At 38.7% G+C, this 25,509-nt stretch overlaps 1 protein-coding gene across 1 annotated transcript in view; it reads right to left on the bottom strand.

Moving 5' to 3' along the window:
• LOC137239746 (cell adhesion molecule Dscam2-like) overlaps window positions 1–25,509 on the bottom strand; it is a 246,781-nt gene that overhangs the window by 194,603 nt on the left and 26,669 nt on the right. Inside the window, 1 exon segment of the mRNA XM_067765367.1 lies at window positions 17,037–17,360. Within this exon segment, the coding sequence (XP_067621468.1) occupies window positions 17,037–17,241 (205 nt within the window). The 5' untranslated portion in view covers window positions 17,242–17,360.

Below are 25,509 nucleotides of genomic sequence, written 5' to 3' on the forward strand. Positions count from 1 at the left end.
AAGATTACAATTGTATGCAGAAGAAATTGACGCTAAATGCGATGATTGGAGATGCCAACTTAAGATTAAAAAGAAAGCAAAAAAATAAAATAAAATTGTAACCAAACACCCAAACGTCAGGCGCAGACATTGCAATCCCTTAAGTGCGCTGAATGAGACTGCTGCTGCTGCTAAATGCTTACAAACCAGACAGAGTACAGGTTTCCTCTTTATAAGACGAACGAACACCCATACTTGCCTACGAAGCTAGATTACTTGAAGGTGCTCACGTTTTATACCCAGTTGCGCATAGGTTTATGGATAGTATTGTGACGAATATTAGTGACACTAAGTGATACTCACATCCCTAGTCTGATGCTAAGTAAATGAAGTCACAACAACAATAAAGCAGACAGTCACTTGTATCTACGTAAACGAATCAATTATTAAGTCTACACATATGTACGTACACGCAGCGGAGAAGCAACGCACAAACACACGTGCATGAGCTGTGAGAGAAGCTATAAAAATTGCGTATATGTATTTACAGCTGAGAAAATTATAGCAGATAACCAACTAGTAGATTTTAGAACAGAACCGCAGCAACAGCAGAGGCGCGAATCAGTTTGATTTAAGACGTTATCTGGCTAGCAATAGTAGTGTTATTATACTTTAATAAAGGCCATTTTGCATTATTGAAAAGTGGAGTTATTTATTCAAAAGTTTCGTGATTCGAACGTTAGCAGAAGGTTGCAAATAAGAGGAATTGCACCAAATTCGTTAGAGTATTGTAATGAATTTTCGGGGATTTCTGACTATTATGCACCTTTTGCTAACGTTCGAATTTTTGAACTGTTGAATAACTAACTCAAATATTAAATATGGCAAAATGTTCTTTATTTATACTACTTTGGGAATAATATTACTTCAAATTTGCAATACTCTCGTACTTCACGTACAGCGTGTTAAAATCAAACTGATTCACTATACTCTCAGTTAGCGTCGTTCACCTATTTCTCCTAAGGTCTGGACTTTTCACGAACATGCCTTCTGGAGCCGTTGTATCTAAAACTTGATTATTTAGCTATATACATTAGACTGGGTCAATTTATTAACCGATATCGCGCCATCGATTTTTCGATAAGATTTGGGCTCAGGAAAAAAAGTTCCACTACGCATACCCGAAAAAATAATTTTCGAGCCTGCGAAGAAAAAATGGCGAAAGGGTAAATTTTTCGACCAAAACACTCCCCAAAACCCAAAAAACATTTTTTTTTTTCAAAAAAACTGTTGTAAAAAAAAATGTTTTTTGGCTTTTGGGGAGTGCTTTGGTCGAAAAATTTACCCTTTCGCCATTTTTTTTTCGCAGGCTCGAAAATTATTTTTTTGGGTATGCGTAGTGGAACTTTTTTTCCTGAGCCCAAATCCTATCGACAAATCGAAGGCGCGATATCGGTTAACTTTCTTCCATACAAATCGACCCAGGTAAATATACATATATATCTGTAGTTTATACTTTTCTCCTTGCTATATGCGTGTGTATGTGCCAGTAACAGCTTCTGCTTTTAGCTGTCGATTACGTGATGTGTGATTGTTTCTCTTTCCTTTTCGCTCTTATCTGCTGACTACATACATATTTGTATGTGAAATAACATGTTCGCTTCAAGCTGCTGGTTATGTAAGTGAAAACTTCTTCGTTGCCTTCTATGTATGTGGGTAAATGGCTTACTGTCGTCGTGTTTATTTACTAGCAGCATAGTGATGTTAGAAATGCTAACATTCGCCACAGTATATTGAGCCTTTCAAGTAAAGTGTTCCCACTCGAATATCTTGATATATCTGAAGCTGGTGAAAATGTTGTCCTTGCAGGTTACATTGCCTGTGCTATAGGAGTGAGCTAGGTTAGGTTAGGTTGAACTGGCTAGTTTGTGAGGGCCTTGCTTAGACTGCACGAGCGCACAGTGTTACCAGAAGTTTGGTCAATGACCAAACTGGAAACCGGTGTCAGAAACTTATCATATAAAATAACTTCGACCTCTTGGCAAACAGTAAAAGCTTTCTTGGATGACCTATGCTTGTTTTAGTTGTAGCAGTGCATCCAATATGTGTGACCTCTCACAAATTGTCATCAATACGCCCCAACGGGAATGGACCAGAGTCAGAGAGAGATGATGGTTGAGTACAATGAAAACAGATGTCTCTTGGGATGCCCAGGTTTTTGGGTATTCAACAGAAACTGTTTGTTGAGCATTTTATTTTTCTCTCGCTTTAGGAGAAAAACAGCATGTAGCGATTCTGAGAGCAGTGTTTTTGTAGGCTTGTATTTTATTCCAGGACCTATGCTACTGCTCGCTTCTAGATCTCATATCTGTGCCACTAATAACTGTAGCCATAGCCTTGCGAGCGCAGGGCCAGAGCACAAAACATGCTCAATCGTTTCCACCTGTAACGCGAATTCATTTTACGCCATAAGGTAGTGTCCAGCACATCATGAACGTAGAGTCCCCTCTTTTCAATGATATGAGTAACTTTGTAAGTCTTAAGTTGTAAGACCAGCGCATGATCCTCGACACTTTACAGCCCCACGGCTGGTTCCACGCCTTTCCTGCTTGGTGAATCATGTGCAGCTTTCGCCTTTTTTTAATTACGCCCGAAATTATTGTGAAGTCAACGGTACAAGCTGCGAGCGGTGCACATCCGCTTAGGAGTGACAGAAATATAAATAGATTGCGATGATACACGATGTTGAAAATTAGCATTTTTTCCTTGCGCTATTTATAACATTATACAAATGAGATGATATATAAAGTAAGTTTGGGTTGAAATACAAAATTGTAAGTCCTTGAAGGAGAAGAGATAGACCCATTAATAAGTTATAGCGAAACAATTAGGATGACGAACTTATTTGATTTGGCCATGTCCGTATGTCCGTCTGTATATTTGATAGCCAACTAATCTCTTAAGATATCTTTGTGAAATTTGGTGAGCAGGTATATGTCGATGTCAGACAGAACATTTGTCGAAACCGACCGGATCCGTCACCTATAGCAGACATCCCCCATACAACCAATTTTTCAGAAAAGAAGATTTTTTGTCATATCTTCTTCAGCATATAAGACAGAAGCTTCACATTTTCCCAGATACTGTCGTGTATGGCATTTATTGTTGAGGTCCGTTTGGAATTCTGCCCCATTTTAGCAGCTGGAAGCTTCCAATTTCACCAAATGCTATCATATAAAAAGAAATAAGTGCTTGGCGCGGTTTAACTTCGAAAATATTAAGGCCGAGCTTCTCTTCCAATTCGCGTCGTGCTCCTTTGAGTTTTTCATACGGGACGGGACTTACGTGTTTTATACCGACTCTGAACGGCATCTGTAAGGAAGATGAATTTTCACGGAGAAGCTTGTTTTTCTTCGAGGTTATTTGAGACCTAGTTCGAGACTTTGCGGAATTATTTCGAGACAATTTTGGAACTACTTTGACAATTTTTCGCAACCACGCGGGTTTGAAGTAATTTCGAGGCTATTTGAAAAGAGCTTCATTGGCCTGTTATCGTTAAAAAACCGATATTGGCGATGGCTATTGGCTAGTAATCGTTTTTTTCTGTTCGTTGTCATTAAGTTACTGAAAACTAGTTGAAAACCACTGTCTCCGATAAAAAACTAATATCTCTTCCATAAAAAATCTATAGCGTGTCGATAGATTGTTGATAATACGCCGGTACCAAAGGTAACGAAGGTATCAAAACGATAGCTCATCGCTGGTATATTAATAAAAAAGGAACTTATAAATAGTCGATTACTTTTCAATAACAAGCCGATAACTCGTCGATAATAAACTGGTGTCACGCCGATAACAAACCAATAATTCTTCGATACTAAATCGATAGCAAACCAATCACTCTTTGATAACAAGCTTATAAAAAACCGATAGCACGGCGATAACAAATCTATGACAATAGGGTAAAAAGCCGTTAACTCGCCGATAAGAAATTGATAACGAGCCGATAAATCGTCGAAAAAAATTCAATAACACACTGATAAAAATCCGATAACATGGCGATAAAAAATTGGGAACAAGATGGTACCAACCCAAATCGACTCGATAGCAAACCCACTGAACTTGGATGAACAATTTCTAACGGGTCAATAATTTGATAAACCGGTGATAAAAAATCAATAAAAAGCTGTTCGCCCACCAAGAGCCGATAACAGAGCTTTAATATCAACCGGATACCTCATCCATATCGGTGGTTAACGACAACAAGCCCATGAAGTTATTCTCAAATAGTCCGAAATTACCCAAAAATGTTCCCAGCATGGCTCCGAGAAATTCTCATAATAGTTTCGAAATGGTCCCGAAATACTTGCAAAAAGTCCCGAAGTAGGCTTCAGACGACCTCGCGGATATCCAAACAAATGGCACCTTCATCATAACGAAATAATGGTGATCTTACCAAGTTCTTGCCGACTATGTAGATATATCCAGTAATGTATCGAATTTGATAGAAGGAAGATTTTGACAGAAAAAACATCACCATCAAATACCAAGGTCTACATGGCTAAACGCTACACTTCAGAACTTCTTTTATTTCTTTTAAATTCAACCCAAGTCCATCTGGGCGGCTCACCGAAGATTCCTTTTCCATGGGTGTAATTGTGCACGGTTCCCCGCACCTAAAATAGCTAATTATGGCCACTCGATGTTGTTATTGTTGATCAAAATACCACCGGCTTAAGTAGCTATAAATAACAACCAAAAAGTGCTTCGTTTGTATTGAATCTTCCAACTGGGTATACGTCCTTCAGAATTGGACTTTGTTTCATGTTTTGACACAAACGTTCTGTATTTTTGTTTTTTTCCTACCTCAATCCTACACTTTTTCCAACTTTTTAAAACTCCTTTATATGATTCGCGTTACTGTCACTCGGGTTACTTACAAGCATTAAAGCTCTGTATCTCTAAAGCAGCTTGTCTTCGTTCTTTACAAATTCCCTTACCAATACTTTTACTTCAATTTCTTTATAATCTTTAAAGCGGTACGTTCCTGCACAGGGGCGTATACTGACATTGTTTGAAGTGGTGTTAGTTGTTAGTTAGTTAGGGGATAACATTCTTCACCCCGTACTAAGCTGGAGTGTATGTGCGTCGCTAATTCCTACTAAGACCTGTCGGTCTTCGCTTTTTAGTCTTACTGCAGTGAAAAAATGTCCATGAATCATATCCCTCTACGACATACCTCCACAATCGGCTTAAGGGTCGCTCATTGCTGGTAGTGTAAGCGGTAGTCCAAGCAACGTCCTTGTCTATATCGATCGTATATTCAATGACAAAGGTAACAATCCAAAATTTTTGGACAACTATGAATATTGCAGGCAGCAGGGCAGCCGAGGATCTTCCTGGATAGAGAGCCAGCAGCCAAATAGCTAGTGGGATCTTCGTGTGCTTGCGTCAGCAAAATATAAAGTGCTTCGTTTGTATTGAATCTTCCAACTGGGTATACGTCCTTCAGAATTGGACTTTGTTTCATGTTTTGACACAAACGTTCTGTATTTTTGTTTTTTTCCTACCTCAATCCTACACTTTTTCCAACTTTTTAAAACTCCTTTATATGATTCGCGTTACTGTCACTCGGGTTACTTACAAGCATTAAAGCTCTGTATCTCTAAAGCAGCTTGTCTTCGTTCTTTACAAATTCCCTTACCAATACTTTTACTTCAATTTCTTTATAATCTTTAAAGCGGTACGTTCCTGCACAGGGGCGTATACTGACATTGTTTGAAGTGGTGTTAGTTGTTAGTTAGTTAGGGGATAACATTCTTCACCCCGTACTAAGCTGGAGTGTATGTGCGTCGCTAATTCCTACTAAGACCTGTCGGTCTTCGCTTTTTAGTCTTACTGCAGTGAAAAAATGTCCATGAATCATATCCCTCTACGACATACCTCCACAATCGGCTTAAGGGTCGCTCATTGCTGGTAGTGTAAGCGGTAGTCCAAGCAACGTCCTTGTCTATATCGATCGTATATTCAATGACAAAGGTAACAATCCAAAATTTTTGGACAACTATGAATATTGCAGGCAGCAGGGCAGCCGAGGATCTTCCTGGATAGAGAGCCAGCAGCCAAATAGCTAGTGGGATCTTCGTGTGCTTGCGTCAGCAAAATATAACATAAAATACAGTACCGTATCGTAGATAGGGGATCATGAACTTGGCGATTCGATATAGGATTTCTTTAGTTTGAATGCCAGGGCTTCGCCGCGTGCAGAGAATTCCGATGACAGCAGCGTGAGGAGAAAAGTTTATGTATTCCTGGGTATAATTAATGGTCCTATTTGTCAATCTGGACTTATCGAGGCTAATAAAATATTGGCCAGAGAGTTTCACGCAATCAAATATGGGCTGTAGCACATAAGTTGCAGATAGGATAGGAGTCCAATACCTCAGGGAAAGCAATGCCAGCCCAAAATACGGTAAATTGCCTAGTGCTCTGCTGAAGTAGACGGAAACATATTGGAATTAATATTTTTGAGAACTTCTCGGAACTTCAGGTAGATTTGTATGAGCTTTCAAGGGAAATGTGTAGGTCATTTCAACAACACCAATATATTGAACGTCTATGGAGACCATCGACCTCACTTGATCTCTTCCCTATATACGCCCATGCTACTGCTTCTGCTTTTGAACAAGCTTTTAAAAGCAAGCAAATAGTCGCAGGGATTGGCCAGGCTTGTCTTGTCTTACATTGCTTGGTTTGCTTCGTTGGTGGATTGGAAAAATGCCCGGATGAGTGTTTTTTGTGCGAGTACTGAGGGAGTACGTTGGAAAAATTGATATAAAGACTCATCATACATAAGATTGATAGGGACACATATGTACAAACCGCAATCAGTTCAAGTGCACCCTTTACAAATCTTACTTGCAATTCCATTGCCTCATCAACCCAACCCCCAAGCAAGCGCACCCAATTGCAGTCAGAAAATGGCATAAAAGCCGCACGAGTAAACAGGAAATTGCAAGGAACAAACTCAATAAAGACCATGCAACAGTGTAACTCTGGCTGTGCGAGCCTTAGAACGAGGTATCATGCAAAGTATTTATGTAATGCATGTGTAGCATGAAAGCAAAAAAAAAAAAACAAAAAACAGGATACTCACATCTAGAAATGCGATAGATGGGTGAAGCACGAACAAATAAAAAAAGGATTCACAAATGAGTGGTTGATGATGGCTGGTAGTTGAAGGCGAAATTAAAATGAAACCAAGAAGATGTAATTACTACGGTTGAGATATTGTAAAGGCATATGAAACAGTAAAAGCTCTGCTCTGCCAGCTTCCTGAAAATTTCCCACTCTTCCGCTCTCTCTTAACTTCTTTGCATTTCTTTTACTTCCTTTAACCCTCCTACCCAACTTGTTTGTTGTTGTTACCGCTTACATACAGGCATTAACTTCTTCTTCTTCTGCATTGTCGCAGGCGAACGGGATTACGGATTATATTGACATCGACTTTAATGATGATGATGACGTTGATATGTATGTATGTATGTCGAATCGGAGATGCCGCAACAACATTGAGTGCTGCAGCAATGAATGTAAGAAGAAGCAGAAAAATGTATGTGTTTTATATGTGCTATGTTCTGTTGGTAATGACAAAGTTGCACAGCCCATTGAATTTGAGTTGGTTACACTTGATGTTGATATCAGGAAGCCAAAGGCGGTGCAAAAGAAAAAATGGTTTGGTGGAGGTGTTAGCAAAGTCCTTAAGTATATGCTGATATGGTAGTTGATAGGGTGCCACGTACGTTAAATATATGGGCTTAAGTTCATAAGAACTTTAGCTATCGTTTTCTTGGTTTAGGGCACGCATGGATATTGGGTCCATTGTAAGTGATCTCGATGAGTGTCGAGTGGAAGGGCGATAACCCAACCAAATATTTCCTAGACCCTATGAAAAGAACTTAACTAGGAAAGGAATGGAAGAGCAACGGAAATGAAAAGAAAGGAAAGGAAACTAGAGAAAAGAAAGAAAATGAAAGGAGAGGAAAGAAAAGGAGTGAAAAGAAAAGAAAGGAAGGAATGGAAAAGAAAGGAAAGGAAGGGAAAAGAAGGGATGGAAGCGAAAGGATAGGGAAGGAAAGGAAAAGAAATGAAAGGAAAGGAAAGGAAAAGAAACGAAAGGAAGAAAAAGGAAAGGATGGAAAAAAAAAGGATGGGGAAGGAAAGGAAAGGAAAGGAAAAAAAGGAAAGCAAAGCACTAAAAAGGGAGGAAATAACAGGAAAGGAAGGATATGTGTTATCGAAAAGTAACCCATTTGTTATCAAAAATTTATTAATTGTTTATCAAGAAATATCGATATATTTTAAAGAACTTGTGAATTTTTTATCGAAAATTTACCAGTTTTTTTATCAAAAATTATCGGTTTGTTATCAAAAATGTATAGAACTTTTCTAGGATAGTTATCAATAAATTATAGAAAAAGAGTGTTCATGATACCCAAAAAGGATCGATTTGCTTTCGCAAAATTATCGATTTATTATGGGAGTGTTATCAATTTCTTAGCGTGTTATGAAAAGTTATCGATTTGTCTTAAAAAATTTATCGATTTTCTTTCGAAAAACTATCGGTTTATTATCAAACATGTTAATGTATTTTTCTCATAAGATCATCCAATCAAGCGAAATTTTAAGTTTAACCCTTCCTGAAATGTTTTGCTTAAAAATAAATAAATGTAAAGCGCGATAACCTCCGAAGAGATCTAAGGCCGAGAGCTTCTCTTCCAATTTGCGTCGTGCTCCTCTTGATTTTCCCTACAAATTGTCCGGAGGGGACCTACATGTTTTATGCTGACTCCGAACGGCATCTGCAAGGCAGATGAGTTTTCACTGAGAGCTTTTCATGGCAGAAATACACCCGGAGCGCTTGCCAAACACTGCCGAGGGGCGACCCCGCTTAGAAAAATTTTCTTCTAATTGAAAAACCTTATTTCTAAAATTTGATGTTGCTTTGCCCGGGAGTTGAACCCAGGGCATACGGTGTGATAGGCGGAGCACGCTACCATCACACCACGGTGGCCGCCGAAATGTTTTGCTTACTGCGTTCAATATTCCTAGACACGGCGGTCTTTGCCCCTTTAAAATTTTTTATAAATAGCTTTTTAGTTTAACACATTTTAACAGAAAAGGCCATCACACAGGATAATCAACCGAATATTCACGGCACGTAACATGGATGATATACGATGAGAGTCTCAAGCTCTTTTCGAAGCGCCTTTTGCTAGTAAAACGCCGAGAACTATACCAAGATGTGTGGGGCTTTAGAGGAGAGATTTATCAATGTGTTGTTCAGTTTTTGCAACCTGATGGGGGTAATTTTTTGTTCTTTATCATAGTTTTTTTTCGAAAAGAAGTGCAAATTAAGATAGTAAATTGGGTTTTATTGCAAATTGACGTAATACTCTGTAAACCAAAGTTCAAGAAGACAACGTCAAACCCCACTAAGACGCAGTTATAACTTAACAGCCTAACAAACACACGCACGAGCTGGAGTGTTATTGGGATGGCAGATTTTCATATCGAAAGATTGCTTTTTAGAGTGTGATGAACGAAGTTGCCCAGAGCGGATGGCGTGTGAGGTTACTTCTACTGCTAAATGACCGGTGGTTGACAACTGTTGGAAGGAACTGGCCCAGTAACATAAAGCGATCGGGGCTGGCAGTAAGCAGCTGGAGAATCTGGGCAGCAACTTTATTTTAACGCTATTTTAAAGTTGAGAGAAGCTTATATTAGGGGGTGACGATAGGCATAACCCTTACTATTTCAGTCCGGAGCCGGTAACCATTAAGGTGACACTTGTCGTGACATATGATGTGTCGTCATAACCAACGCAATAACCATAATATTCACCGTAACAGTAACCGGTATCATAACTGTAAAAAATTACTAAAGATAATAGGTAAAAATAACCTTAACAACTTCCCTGTTCAATGAGTCATATGTGACTCACAAGAGCGTATTGAAATAAGTTCATGAGTAACATGTGACTCATTTCTTTATACAAATTAAAGACGCTTTCTTGGTATGAAAGTGTCGTTATATATATGTTAATTCTATGTGAGCGTATATCAAAAGACCTAGACTTTAGGAAAATGAAAGAAAATTTCGAAATTTTTTTTCTGATACCTTTTTCTCATTTTCTTCAATTTTTGTATATACTTCCAATTTCAATTAAACAAAAAAGGACACTAATAAACACTTTTGAGATTTAAATATCAATTTACCGTTATTGTGATTCGAAAACTTAAATAATTTCTTATGGTCCAATATGTACACATGTGACTCATTGAACGTGGTAAACAAAATTGTTTTTGCTACGTTCAGGAGTCACATTTGATCACAAAATAAAATAGCCAAAATAAGGTAAATATATGTCAAATTATTTATAAAAACAATATTTTATAATATATATTCATATTATTCAATTAAGCAATCCAAAAAAATAATGGACGTGGGGCATTCTCAAAGCGCTTTGTATGGGGACAGGAAGTTCTTAAAAGCTTAAAGCAAAGCAGCGCACCAATAAGGCCAGAAGGTACCTATATCGGAGCATACTGGGGTCAATCGGAAAAGGACTGGCCATATACATATGTAACACCTCTGAAGCCTTCGAAAAGTATTTTTGAGGCTATAACAACAACAAAAACAAATATATAAGGACCAGACCACTGCAGTGTTTTTCAATGTAAGGTTGTAGCTATCTTTCTAAACAACATGCCGATGAAAAACTCTGTTTCCATTTTTTCCGACCGTCAAGCTGCCATAAAATTCCTGCAATGCAGTGATACAGCGCCATTGGTGGCGTTAAAGTACAAAGAAACTCCAAATAAACTAGCTGATTAGCGCAACTTGAGCATAATATGGGTCCCAGGCCACAGGGGAGGCAACAGCTTGTAATGCGGTGATATAGCGTCATTGGTGGCGTTAATGTGCAAAGAAACTCTAATTAAGCTAGCTGATTAGTCGACTTGAGCATAATATGGGTCCCAGGCCACAGTTTCATCTCGGGAAACTTCGTTGCTGATGATCTAGCAAGGGAAGGGGAGGCAACAGCTTGTAAACAGTCACTTCTGTTGGCTGGGTGAATCCTCTTCTGAGTACTTGCAAAAACTGTCTGCGATATCAGTTCATGGAACAAGCTAACACAAGATGGGCTATGGAACCAACATGAAGGTGTCCAGGCAAATTTGGCTAAAGCTGGGCAAAAACAGATCGCAATCGGTCATACTTCTGAATAGCCTCTCCATTATCCTATTAGTGGGTATTCTAACACGTCTTATAGGCGCAAATGGGTCTCATATGGGCCTGCAAATAAATGACTTCTGTCGCAGCTGCAGGGACGAGAAATGGATATAAAGCGTAGTGCATTATCTATGCCATTATCCCGCCCTGTCGAAGACCAGGTACTTATGTCTCCACAGACACTTCTTTGGGTGCATTGCGTAGCTTGAATGCGCATGTATAAACGAAATTCTTCGCTATATTAGGCAAACGCACTGGTTAAGCTTTATGGATGTATGAACCACACTCCAAAGAAAGAAACAAGGGCTTTTTCGTGGTATCCCTACAGGCCACAAGTGCCTACGTGAGTCTCCGCTTGGGCAGCGAAGGTAGCCATTTTAATCTAACCTAGCAGAAAGACCCTTTCAAACTTTCACACTTTTCATATGGTCATCGTGGAGTAGATGCTATCGGTTTCAAACGCCGACTATAACCGAAACAGGTGCCAAATACGTAGTAGAGTCTAAGTGCTACACTTTTCGTCGTTAAGGTAAATAACAGCAATTCAAACCCTTGAAATTTATTTACATACTTATCACAGGCATGCACTTGTACTAAGTAATACAAAAACTCACACGTGTCTACCGTCCTCTCACAAGTGTTTACATCCAATAATATGTGCTGTTGCAAATTGCCTGTTTAATATTTGCACTGTCATCAGAGAAATGAAAATTTACCAAAATATCTTTGTCATTCTCATTGAAATAATCTTTTGGATTCCTTCATAAAAAAGATACCAATATTATGTACTCGTAAGTAATAAAGCTTGTGGGCAAATATGAAATAATATTAACATCAATGGACCATAAAAGATGTCAGAAAAAGCAAAAAGAATTAAGTAGTGACAACAATAAAGGCCATTTTGAGTGTGCACGTGTTTGCCACTTTCGTGATAACAATTGATGATGTTTTTAATAGCATTTGCAGAATGACAAATATGTATTCAAGTTTTTTGTTTAAGAAAAGATTTTGACAGCCGTCCAATTTGCAGCAATCTGAGGCATCAGAAAAATTAATTTCAATATTAAGTGAAGGAAGAGGAGGAGCGTGGCAATTTCCCAAAACAGTTTTGTGTGTTCGTTCGCTGTGGAACAAACGTCCAACCACATGTTTAGCGAAAGCATTCTACCATATAATCCAATACAGGTTGAATTAGATCAAATGGAGAAAAGAGTCGGTATCCAATAGCCAAGATAGGATACTGTTAATCTCAATTGCTTAGGGATTCTCGAACTCTTTTATTATCGCCCTTTCAAAAAAAATGAGGATGTAAAAGAAAGAATGTGAAGTAAGGGGTAAGAGGGAAAGAGGCATGTAAAGGAATAGACAAATTGAAAGATAAATTGCGCTCTTTCGTGGGAATCAGCATAGTAGCAGAGGGCGGTAGTAACGGACCATATTGGATTCATATCCGAATTCAAAAAAGGAAGATTTTTTCCGTAACAAACTTTGAAGACGTGTTTTTTCTGCCACAACAACAAAAGAGATATGAAAGGCAAGAACAAAAATAAAGAAGCATAATATATGAGTCTGTAAATAAAAGAAGAAAGGAAAAGGGATAGATGGGGTGGGAAGCACAGAATGATCGGGGAGCGGAAATGTACGGGGAGAGAAAAGAGTAGTATGATGGTGAAGGTTTGTGCAAATAATTGGAGTAAGAGTAGTATTAAGGGCAGTAGAATCTCTGCTATGACAGGTACCTTGATGCGGGCACGAGATAACAAGCACTCAAAAGGAGAGATTCCGACATCCTCCATCTGCATGGCCTAGGCTTCGTGCGAGCGATAACCAAGAACAGCTTTTTTGTCTTAACAGCTACAAGTAAACGGCTGATTTTCCCATTTTAAGCACGGCACATCTTGATCGATAGATGAGCTTGTTTCCGCACGTTAGGGGTGCCACCTAGAATATACGCAATCTACAGCACGAGTGCGTCTGTTCCCCATTTTAGGGACAGCACAAAATGACGTGTGTTTATCCCATATAAGGGGCGGTCGAGTCCAAGTCTTTTGAAAGGAGTGGTAAGCTGAAAATAATTTCCAAATGGTGGTGGTAAATTTAGTTCGACGTTTATGAGCGGCAAGGAAAGAGAAATAATTACCTTGGATGGGGTCGAATCCCGGTACCTGCGGTGGATGCTGGGCGAGAAGGCCATCTGCGGTCGAGATCCAGTGAATTATCAGGCCGTGGAAGAGAACCCCAGGCTACACAGTCTACGAACGCTATTGGAAGCCTGGGAACTTTGTCGTTGTTGGAGCATGCTCCTGAGAACCAAAAATTGCTGGTATGCAGTCCAATACCAAATCTCGGTGAAGGATTTTAACCATCGCCAGCGCTACCAAAGATGAGCTATCATCAATGGAAATGAGCGATGAAATAGACTTTGAGGAAGATAGCGTATTGCTCAAAGAACACGACTTTGGGATCCTGAGGAGACACGGAGAATGTAAACATAATAAGGGAGAAAGAAGCTCTAAAGGGTTACAATAACTCTTCCTACTTTCTTCGAAAGGAGCAGAAGAAAGATCCTGCCTCACTGCGGGGACAAAGATCTTATGAGTAAGCACCGTGGTAGATATTAGGAAGGTTTGAGGAAACCAACGCGTTTGAAGTTAATGGCCAAAAACGGCCCCCAAAAAATCAGACCAAAAGTACCAGTAGATTTACTTTCAAATGAAATTACCGATCTGTATGGCATTGGAATTGGCCGACCATCTGAAGATGCCAAGAAAAGTGAAAGGCCATGAATATGAATTAATAAGGTGGCAAGGAAGGGGGAAAGAGTCTAAGAAAGGGCGCTGGATCTTGCTGTTAGTTTGGAATATACTAGAATGGAAGCAGCGTAGGCACGGTGAACTAAACTACCACCTCACGCGGATATTGAGTGGGCGCGGCGGTTTCAAGGTGTATCTACATTGACGAAGGATAGAGGAGGATCTTTTCTGTTCTCACTTTCCCACCGAATTGGAAAACGCAGAACACGTTATGTTTCATTGCCCTGCTTTTCACGGCGAAAGACTCTTTGTACACAGAGTTTTTGGAGAGGAGCCTTCCATTAGGAATTTAGTTTCCCTAATATGCAGAGACATACAATGTGGGACTGCGGTGAGTGAACTGGAGTTTCTGTTGATGACGCGATTGATGCAAGCCGAAAGGAAGCGCGGAGAAATGCCCATGAGAAGCAGTGGTGACTAAAAGCGGATCCTGGATGAAGGAGCGCCAGAAGGCTTTTAGAAAACGATAAATATGGAAAGCTACACTGAAGTTATACGAAAACAGTACCGGGATAGGCGCGATTCCAAATGGGCTGGTTTTAGTACAACGGCAGCAATAATGGTGCATGGGGCATTTTTTCGTTGCCGGAAGAGTAAACAGTTTGGCCTATCTTTACTCTGGGCAGTCATTCCAGTGATGTTTGAATTGTTTAGTTTCCCAGTTATTTGTGGTTTCCCTGGTGTGTGCTTTTGGGAGTCCACAGAAGGGCTCTGCTGCTAGCTAATGTACATGTTCATTACCTCCATGTCCCTGATGTCTGGGAACCTATCCTAACAAAATATTGTTTTTGGCTCTCAGGTCATTTAGGATTTCAATGCAGTCATCTACTAGCTTAGATGTAACGGTAGTTTTATACGATAGCATGACACTGCTAATACGCGTCCAGAAATATCGAGAGAGGTGTCAAAAGACGCGTCTTGACATCAGTATTAATAATCCGAAACCGGAAAATAAAAATTTTAACATGTTCAAAAGATATTAACGAAATACCGAAAAAATACCCGCGGGTCCCTCCGAAACCGGGGATGGGATCCATAGTATTTTTGCGCAGAACACCTTTCTGCATATGCGGTCTTCGGCCGCGCTTATAAAAAATTACCCTGGGTGGGTCCAACACCGATTTGGAGACCAAAACCATGTCCGCCCAAAACACTTATGTTCACAATTTTTTTTGTGGGCACACCAACATTACAACAAATACATGAAAATGGCCAACTTCAACGGCAAAAATCTCCGGACAGAGATAAACATTTTATTTAATTTTAATGGTGCGTTCAATTTATACTTATTACTAGCAGACCCGTCAGACGTTGTTCTGCCCTAAATTTGGTCTATCTGCATACATTTTAAAAAGCTTTAACTCTGCCCTCGCCCCTCTACACTTTTTCCTAATCTTTGTATTCAATCCTCCCTCCGTATTTTTCGCTTCATCTATCTCCATCTTCGTCTCATTCTATCTCTTTCTCAGTCTCCTTCTCCCTTTTCTCTTCTCTCAAGTTTTTCTCATTCTTTTCGTATCTTATTGCCAGTCCCAGAAGGTGGTATGTATTTTGTTCTAGTCCCACTGCGAGTTTCAGTCTCAGTCTCAGTCCCAGTCCTAGTCCTAATCCCAGTCCCTTCCCGGAAAAAAGCATCGTAAATAATAATATAGGCAAATTTATATACCAAATTTCAGGCAAATCGAATAGGACGTATGTAAATAGGTATGTCTGTATTAATAATTCATGTCTTTATTTCGGCTTCGCGTGCATATTTATCAGCTTTGCCAGGTTGATGCGACTAAATCGAATATCACAATTAAAATTACTTTAAAGCTCCCAGCAACAGCTTTCATTTGATATCCATATTACAAACACATTCTAGGGGTATCCGGGTCCACGTTTTGGCATATATCTCGAGACGCTAGTCACCAATAGGTATGAAAATTACTCGGTACTAAAGCACTCATCAACAGCTTTCATTTGATATCCATATTCTATAAACACATTCTAGGGGTACCCGAGTCCACGTTTTGGCCTATATCTCGAGACCCTGTGTGTCGATCCTGAATTTTCTTTGATATAAACCTCATGAAGCCCTAGACTTTTCCAACGAATGCAAAACCTTGGAAATCGGTTCGTGCGGTCTGGAGTTATAGCGTCAGGAAGGAAAACTCGACTTATTTTTATGTTATAGATTAAGAACACTTAGGTGTTAAGCTCATGAATTCTTATTAATAAAATAATAGTTTTATTTCGCGGTTTCGGATTATTGTTGTCGAAATTAATACGCGTCTTTTGACAACTCTTTCGATATTTTTGGACGCGTATTAGCAGTGTCATGCTGTCATATAGAATTACGGATGTAACTATCCATTCTTGAACCAGACCTCTGAGTCAGGGTCATTATAGGGATTCCCTGTTTCTCAGTGGGTCCTGTCCACAATGGACACTTTAAAGCTCCATGAGATTCTGAGCTTAGGGAGCATTTCGTCACGCAGTTATAAATAATAATAAACTTGAAATATTTTTAAAAAATAGTATCGTTTATGAAATTGTAAAATACTTAACTCACATACATGCATAAATATTTATTAATAAAATAATACCGATTTAACATTATTATAATACCGTTGTATACGCTTTGCAAATTAACATGTTTGTGAATTGTTGTTTTGGTTTTTTATGTAAATTAGTGTTATTGTATAAGCTGATATTTGCGTAGTTATATATGCCATATGTTAAATATCGACTGAGTATCATTGGAACCACAAAGTACATAAATTTCAATTACCAAATTCAATGTTAATTGCATTCCTGACAAATTGTTCACATTAATCCACGTGTACGAGTGTAATATATATATACATAATGTTGATGTGTTAGTGTGTGTGTTGAATTGTAAGCTTAAATTAATTCACACATATACATATACACATACAATCACAAATGCATGTGTGTTTCACTCACCTGTGTTGGTCGTCGCTATGATGACAAGTATTCCTATCAAGAATACAGTTATGTCGTATGCCGTTATGTTGGTAATCGACGACCTCGTTCGGGCATTACCCACTCTGGCCGTTACATAATTAAATGAAGATTTTCGCTTTTTACACATTTCCCCAAACGCTTCTTTTTTATCATCCATCGCAATATGTGTACACGTTATTCGCATTCGGTGGCATATAAAAATAATGTAGACGTTGAATAAAATTAGTACAAACGGTAGTAAGTGAACAACTTTTGGTGATTCGGCGGAAGACTCGATTTATTTAGTTGAAGAATTCGTGAAGGCTGTAAAAGAAATGAGAGATGATAATCAGATGAATAGTATTGAGTGAAAGGTATTTAACATCATTCATTAAGAGTCTATACATACAATATATTGTGACGAATATTAGCAACACTAAAGGATACTACCATCTCTAAGCCGATACTGAGCAGTGACTTGTACATAACCAAATTAATCATTATGTCTACTAGACTGGGTCGATTTATTGATTTTTCGATAGGATTTGGGCTGAGTAAAAAAAAGTTCCACTACGCATACCCAAAAAATTAGTTTTCGAGCCTGCAAAAAAAATGACCACAGGGTAAATTTTGCGACCAAAACACTCCCCATAACCCAAAAATATTTTTTTCAAAAAACTGTTATCGCCAACGTTTATACAACAGTTTTTTGAAGAAAACAAATTTCAGCAATGAGTTGGATTTAAGCACGCTATATGTCGAGAAGTAGTAGTATTGTGAAGTACTTGAATAAAGACCATTTTGCATTATTGAATAGTGGAGTTATTTATTCAAAAGTTTAGTAATTCGAACGTTAGTAGAAGGCTGCAAATAAGAGGAATTTCAGTAAATTCGTTACTATATATATAATAACAGAATATCAGACCTCGCCCTGGGCCGGTTCGGGAATTAGGGGCTAAGTATTTCCATCCTTTGACCTGGTCGCCTATTTGCTTTTGATATTGTCAGCAACCTTGTTGCAGTAGTTTTTGTATTTGGAGTGTAGATGTTGTTTTACATCCGTTCCGCTCATTTCCCGATAAGAAGCGTAAGCCGAGTAGCGCCTTGGTGGACTTTTAACTTCTCTGTGACCTTTCCTGTGTCTTTCTCCTCTAGGGAATGGATTACAGGTAAGGATAAGTTAGGGTGCAGTGGCTGCCGCAGAGACACACATAGTATCAATCAATCTCAGTATGCCCGGTGCAATACCACAAAAATACACCCTTAAACAGCTCTCTCTTAAAATAAAGATTTCCTTTGCCAGTAGTAAGTTTTTTTATCCAAACTGCAGCTTCCATATACTGGGTGTAAATGAAAATGTTGCCATCAACAGCGAAGCGTCCGTTTGAGTCCACCCAATCATCTTGGTTGGGAATGTTTGTTGTCCGTAACTGTTGTGATCGCAACGGTCTGTACTTCGAAGAGGGATGACGCTGCCGTCGCTCAGTATTCTTCGAAGTCCCAGGACTGATAATAATCTGAAAAGCTTCACTTGGCGTTGTTCTTAGAGCACCGCTAATGCTGATCATACTATGCCTGTGCACTTTTGCCAACAAACTAAAGTTTGTGTCGCCTTGCTCAATGCTGGACACCATACCACAACCTCATACCTCAGTGTGGACCGAAAGATCGCGGTATAAATCCATCCCTATTTTTCCAATGGCTCTTTTGCATTTTTATAATGCAATCTCCGCTTTCTTTTCGCGCCGAATGAGGTTCTCCTTCCAGTTCAGCTTTTCATACATAACTACACCCAGGAATTAAGTCTTATTTGCCAGGTTAAAGCGAGCAATATTTAGTTCCGAAAAGTTTTCTCGGTGGTGCTTTGTACCCTCTAGTGTAGAAGATAAACTTAACTCTATCGAAAGTCACACAAAGTTTAAGGGAGTTTGCCTCAATATGTGTAATATATGCCACAATCTTGCTGCGACTTTACCGTTTCTGCTTCATAGATGCGGGTAAATAACACCACGATGAAAGTATTTTGCTTCCCTTGAGTAGTTCATCAATCAAGTCCGTCCCAGTAGGTACCCATGTCGACCCAGATTCATTGGGACGTTGTTAAAAACGTCTGGGTTTTTATTGTTAAATGGTCCCTCAATGTCCAGGAAGGACACAAAATAATCATTTTCGACCAATGATGTTTACCCGCCTTATAGAAAGTTATCGCATTCCTCCAGTTCCTCTACGAGCTCAACATGTTTCTGTCGTCCAAGTTTTGGTTCTACATATTTCTGAAATTTAGTCAAATCCATTTCTCTAGCTGATGCATCATACATCATGTCTGGCAAGGATATCCTCATCAGGACCCCCCATTTACACTTTAATAAAAGTATCCTGCACAGAATTGAATATGATATAAAGTATGAGAGAACGAAAGTATTTTTATCGGAAACCCTCTATGGAAACAGGGGAAGAGGGCGGCCCCCACTCCGCTGGAAGGACCAGGTGGAGAGTGAAAACGGCAAGCGCGCCTTGTTGGATGACCTGTTTAAGCTTTTAAGTGCCAATTATGTAAGTAAGTAAGTAAGTAAGTATGTTTTCCAAGCTCCGCTAGCTTTAGACACCACTGGTTTAAACTGATAAGCGCCATTAAGTAAGTAAGTACCTTGCCCCGGCCAGCCATACCCTGAATTTCTAATGCATTGCTTGAATATTTATGGTCTCAAAATAAGGGTTCCTACCTTTGGCTCAAAAAAGCAAACAGTATGATTTCATCAAATGAAAAATAATATTAATGTTAGCGCTTACATAACAACCATTTGCAGCCCATTGTTTGGCGCATATAAAAAAGTGACTGATAGTTATAATTTCCTTTTTTTGTGCTGATAATTTTGGAGACACAATGCTGAAAGCTCAAATACTCCTACGATACGAGTTAATGTACAACTTATGTATATGTGAAACCATTCAGGCACTCGTTATGGCAAAAGGTTATAAAATTATTGTGCCAAATAAGCCATAAAAGGTGCACGTTTTATAACCCATTTGACCGCATTTTCCGTTATTAAAGATTGTACATATTCACTTGAAAGCCCACACATACATATATGTAAAATCATTCCTGCATGTACATATCCCTGCAAAAAGTAGTTCGACTAATCCCTAAAGAGAGCGGTCTCTGATTGATCTCTTTTGTCTACATGGAGGCATAATCGATCCCCACTAGTCCCTTTTAGAAACAGCTGGGATTAACCAAGTTGAAGTGAGTTAAATAAAAAAAGATTATAGGTGATTGATTAGAAGTATTTAAGAAAAATGCGGAGCCCTATACCCAACTTAAATAACTTGGACCATATTTTCCATTATCGTTGACCCATACCCCTTGGAACGAGTTGGCATCTTAAAAATTGTTTGCCATAGATGGATATAACAATTTTTTGCAAGTTTTAATATCGCATTTAAAATTTACATTACCTCGTACCATACAAAAATTAACACATTTTGATGAGAGAAGAGATTAATCTTCATTCGTTCTCTTATGGGTACAAAGAGGATTGGCCCTATCGATCCCTTTCGTGTATAAATGGGTACAATTAGTCCCTTAAGGGAACAGTTGAATTGATACAAAGTGAAAAAACTGGCAGTAATCGCATATTCCTTTGTGACTCATCCCGGACTCATCCTAGAATATTCCTATTTTTTGGAGGGATGCTTGTAATCATTTGAGAAGGACTACAATGTATGTGTTAAACATCAACAAGAAAGCAAAGAATGCAAAAGAGGTGTAAAGCAAATAACTGAAAAAAATGGCAACGAAAAGGTAACGACAATAAACAGGCACACATCCATTGATATATACATTTGTAGTTGGTACCTAAGTACAAACATATAAACTCTTTTGTACTTTTTATTCCATCCTCTATTATTTATTTTAAAATGGCCAAAGTAAGAGGTGCTCCACCTACAAGCCAAGCACAGCAGGTTTCCTTTTTCTAGGCTGTCAGTATTGTTTAAGAGAAGTGAAGAGCAGAGCAGAGCAGAGTTACGATGTGGCTTTCTTTTGTGCGTATGTTAAATATTTTTATGTGTAAGTATGTGATTTCGAGTGTAAGTAGAAATGTTATATAACCTTCTAAACCCTCCATGAAGAAGGGCTCATAACTGAAAATTATTTTATACATATCTATCTTTGTAATTTTTATACCCTGTGGCGCTTTGTTCTATGTGTTTTGTTGTTTCTACTCTGGGTTTTCCCAACTCAGTGAAGCTCGTCGTCTGCCTCTGTTGTCAACTTCCGTTGTCGATAAGGATACTTCCTGCCCCGGAGATTTCATAACATTTCATATCATATGGCAATATGATTGTGTTAAACCACTTACTTATTTACTTAAATGGCGCTTAACCGTTTAAACGGTTATGACCGTCCAACCAGGCGTGCCAGTCGATTCTACGCTCTGCCAACTGGCGCCAATTTGTCTCGCCAAGGGAGTTTAATTTATTTTCCACCTGGTCCTTCCAAAGGCGTGGCCTTCCTCTGCTTCTTTGGAGGATACTGAGAAAAACTTTCTTAGCCAGAGCGTGATCTTTAATTTGCATAACAGAACCTAGCCATAGTAGCCGCTGCATTTTAGTTCGCTGGACTATGTTGATGTCTGCGTAAAGTTCGTACAGCTCATCATTAAATCTACTTCGGTACGCGCCAAGGCCAACGCGTAGAGGTCCGTCAATTTTTCGAAGTACTTTTCTCTCGAACATAACCAGAGCAGCTTCATCTGATGTTGTCATAGTCAATGCTCATGCACCATATAGCAGGACGGATGCGATAAGTGACTTAACGAGCATGATTTGCGTTTGCCGAGTGAGGACTTTACTTTTCAATTGCCTGCCTAGTCCAAAGTAGCATTTATTGGCAAGATAGATTCTTCGCTGTTCGCTTTAGTGCTGATGTTGTTGCTAGTGTTGATGCTGGTTCCCAAATAAACGAAGTCTTTTACTATTTCGAAATTATGTCTGGCAACAGTGGCGTGGTTGCCAAAGAGCAAATGCGCTGACCCTTTGCTCGATGACAGCAGGTACTTCGTTTTGTCCTCATTCGCCATCAAACCAACCGGTTCTCTTTCCAGTATGGAGTAAACAGAACTAACGGCGGGGGTGCTTATGCCGATGGTATCAATGTCATTAGCATATTCCAGCAATTGCACGCTTTTATAGAACATTGTTCCAGAGCGGTTAAGTTCTGCAGCTAGTATAATTTTCTCCAGCATCAAATTTAAGAAATCGCACAATAGGAGGTCACCTTCTCTGAAACCTCGTTTAGTTTCGAACGGCTCGGTGAGGTCCTTCCCAATTCAAACCGAGCTGATGGTGTTACTCGACGTCATTTTTCACAGTCCTACAAATTTTGCGGGGAAACCAAATTCAGACATAGCGGCTTATAGGCAACTCCTTTTAATGTGTAGAAGGCTGATTTCCATGTAATTTCGCGTGCGGTGTTAGTATGTCCTTACATTTAACTTTAAAATCAATCATTGTGTTCGTCAGTCATCTCCCTTAATGGCGTATCTCAGACAGAAAGCGTTTAGGCATGTAAGACCTATGGATTTTTTTCACAGAGTATATTAATTTTGTTCACATAACGGTACCTTGGAATGGCATAAACTAATCGAGATAGATATCGGCTTCTATATATCAAAATGATCTGGGCCAAAAAAGAAATTAATTTAGCCATGTCCGTCCGTCCGTCCGTCTTGAGTAAATTTTGAGGTATCTAAATGAAATTTGGAATGTAAGTTCCTGGGCACTCATCTCAGATCGCCATTTAAAATGAACGAAATCGGACTATAACTACGCCCACTTTTTCGATATGGAAAATTTCGAAAAACCGAAAGTGTGCAATAATTCATAACCAAAGACGGATAAAGCGATGAAACTTGGTAGGTGAGTTGAACTTATGACGCCGAATAGAAAATTAGTAAAATTGTGGACAATGGGCTTGGCACCGCCCACTTTTAAAAGAAGGTAATTTAAAAGTTTTGCAATATGCAATTTGACAGGTGAGTATGTAATGTTCGGTTACACCCGAACATAGCCTTCCTTACTTGTCTGTTTTCGTTTTTTCCCCTCAGAATTTGCTTGAGTTTGCATTGCCAAAATAAAGAATTTTTTTCTTTGTTTCCGTAAAACAGCCCTTAAGCATAAAGTAATAAACAAATACACCCTCATATACATAAATAAAAACAAGTAAAGGTGTCAAAGTTCGGGTGTAACCGAACATTATATAATCAGCGTGAGCTTCAATTGTACATTTCATTTCAGATAAATTACTTTTCTCCATAACACGTGGCACCGCCCGTTTAAAAAAAAATGTCTCCCCATTTCCTCTTACAATAAAACATGATAAGTTAAATATCATTGATTCAAAACTATTTTTTGCTATGTTATAGCCTATGATTTTTATATCTAAGTTGCCGTGGTCTTTAACCGACCCCGTCCATTTTTACTAGAAATATTTTCTGCTATAAGAAAAATAAGTGTACACAATTTCATTACGATATGTCAATTTTTCTTCGAGTTATGGCTCCCGAAACATAGAAAATTGCTTATTTATAAAAGGGGCGGTGCCACGCCCATTTTTTAAATTTAAAGTTTTTCCTATTTATTGTTATAAATCCTGTTGAGAAATGAAATACCATTGATATAAAGCTCTTTCTTCTTCCACGATCCTTTTAAAAATATTTTTATATAAAAGTGGGCGTGGTCCTTAACCGATTTCGTTAATTTTTCTTCAAAGCATTCCTTATAGTAAAGGCAACCTCTCTGCCGAATTTTGTTACGATGAGTTTAACGATTTTTGGTTTATAATATTTGTAAAATTGATGTTATCACAAGTGGGCGGTGCCACGCCCATTTTAAAAAATGTTTCCAAATTATTATCAAGAGTCTCAATATCAGTCCACACGTCATATTTCAACATTCTAGGTGTATAATTCACTAAATAATCAGGTTTTTTGTATTTTCCAAAATGTTATATATATAAAAAGTGGGCATAGAAGTCTATATCTATCTCGATTTCTTTATACCGGTACAACCAACCGTTACTCAATCAAAGTTGATATACTCTGTGTGCAAAGCACTTTGAGTATAAAAATCATGACATATGAATTGTATGTGCAATGACAATAAACATACTCGTATCTAGATATATTTGCTCCCATTTCGTATTCTGCGTATACTTCAATTTAAAATTTACCTACTGCGTCAAAAGCCTTAGACCTCGCAAATATACTTATCTAATTGTATTCCTCTCATTTCAAAAACCATTGAAGATAATACTTTGTCGAATTTGCATATTACCTGCCATATTTCAAACAGTATGGCGTCAACAATTCAATTACCAATATCACAATTTTTTATATGTATATAATATATATATATGTAGCTCTGAATATGCATATGGGGTTATCTTCTTACAGCATACAAATTTAAAAGTAGCTTTTTAAAAGAGGAAGAAATTTATGTATCACATCCAATCTTCATCCAAATATGAAAGTATTACTATATCCAAAAGTTCAATTTCTCAAAATGTGTGATGTACATACATAGGTGAGGAATCATAAAGACACCCCACCACGCAACGGCATAAGCAGTAGTAGTTGCTTTGGTTACTAGTTGTTGTTGTAGCAGTACTTCGCCTCTACCAATAGGTACGATCACTCACAAATTGTTACAAATATCCTTTAACGGGAGTCTGAGGAAACTTGCTGTTTCAAAAGGTTTGAAACAAAGAGATAAGGGGGAATAAATTGCCTTATGGAAGGCTCCTCTCCAAAAGCTCTGTGTAAAAAGAGTCTTTTCGCCATGAAAACGAAGGCAGTAAAACATAACGTGTTCTGAGTTTTCCAATTCCGTGGGACAGTATGGACAGAAAGGATCATCCACTCTCCTACGCTTATGTAGATATTCCTTGAAACAGTCGTGCCCTCTCCTCTCACCTTACCGTTTGAGGCGGTTGTTTAGTTCACCGTGTTTCCTTTTGTACCATTGTGCTATACTCCGAACTAGCATCAAGGTACAGCGCTCTTTTTTTCGATTCTTTCCATCGTTCTTGCCACCTAACTATTGTTGGTGACCTTGCGCTCTTCTTAGCATCCGCAGATAGTAAGGACTGACTGCTCAAGTGCCGTATTTCTTCATATTGCTTACGGAATTGACTTTTGAAATTCCTGGTTGGCGTGGATTCTTCAATCAGATGTCTGTTGGAATGCCCAGGTTCCTGGGTTTTCAGCAGAAACTGTTTGTTCAGCATTTCATTTCTCTTCTTTATGAGGAGTATTCTTGCCTCATTGTGTATGTGTTGTTCCAGAGACATAAGAAAGCACCCCGTGTCAGTTCTAAGCAAGGTATTTTGGCAAGTCTGCAGTGTCCTGCAGTGTGTTTCTTTTAGGCTTGGCATCCATATTAGTGACGAATGGAATGCAACCGTTCGGCCAAT

Source organism: Eurosta solidaginis, chromosome 2, assembly GCF_040869045.1.
Source record: "Eurosta solidaginis isolate ZX-2024a chromosome 2, ASM4086904v1, whole genome shotgun sequence".
Taxonomy (NCBI): Eukaryota; Metazoa; Arthropoda; class Insecta; order Diptera; family Tephritidae; genus Eurosta; species Eurosta solidaginis.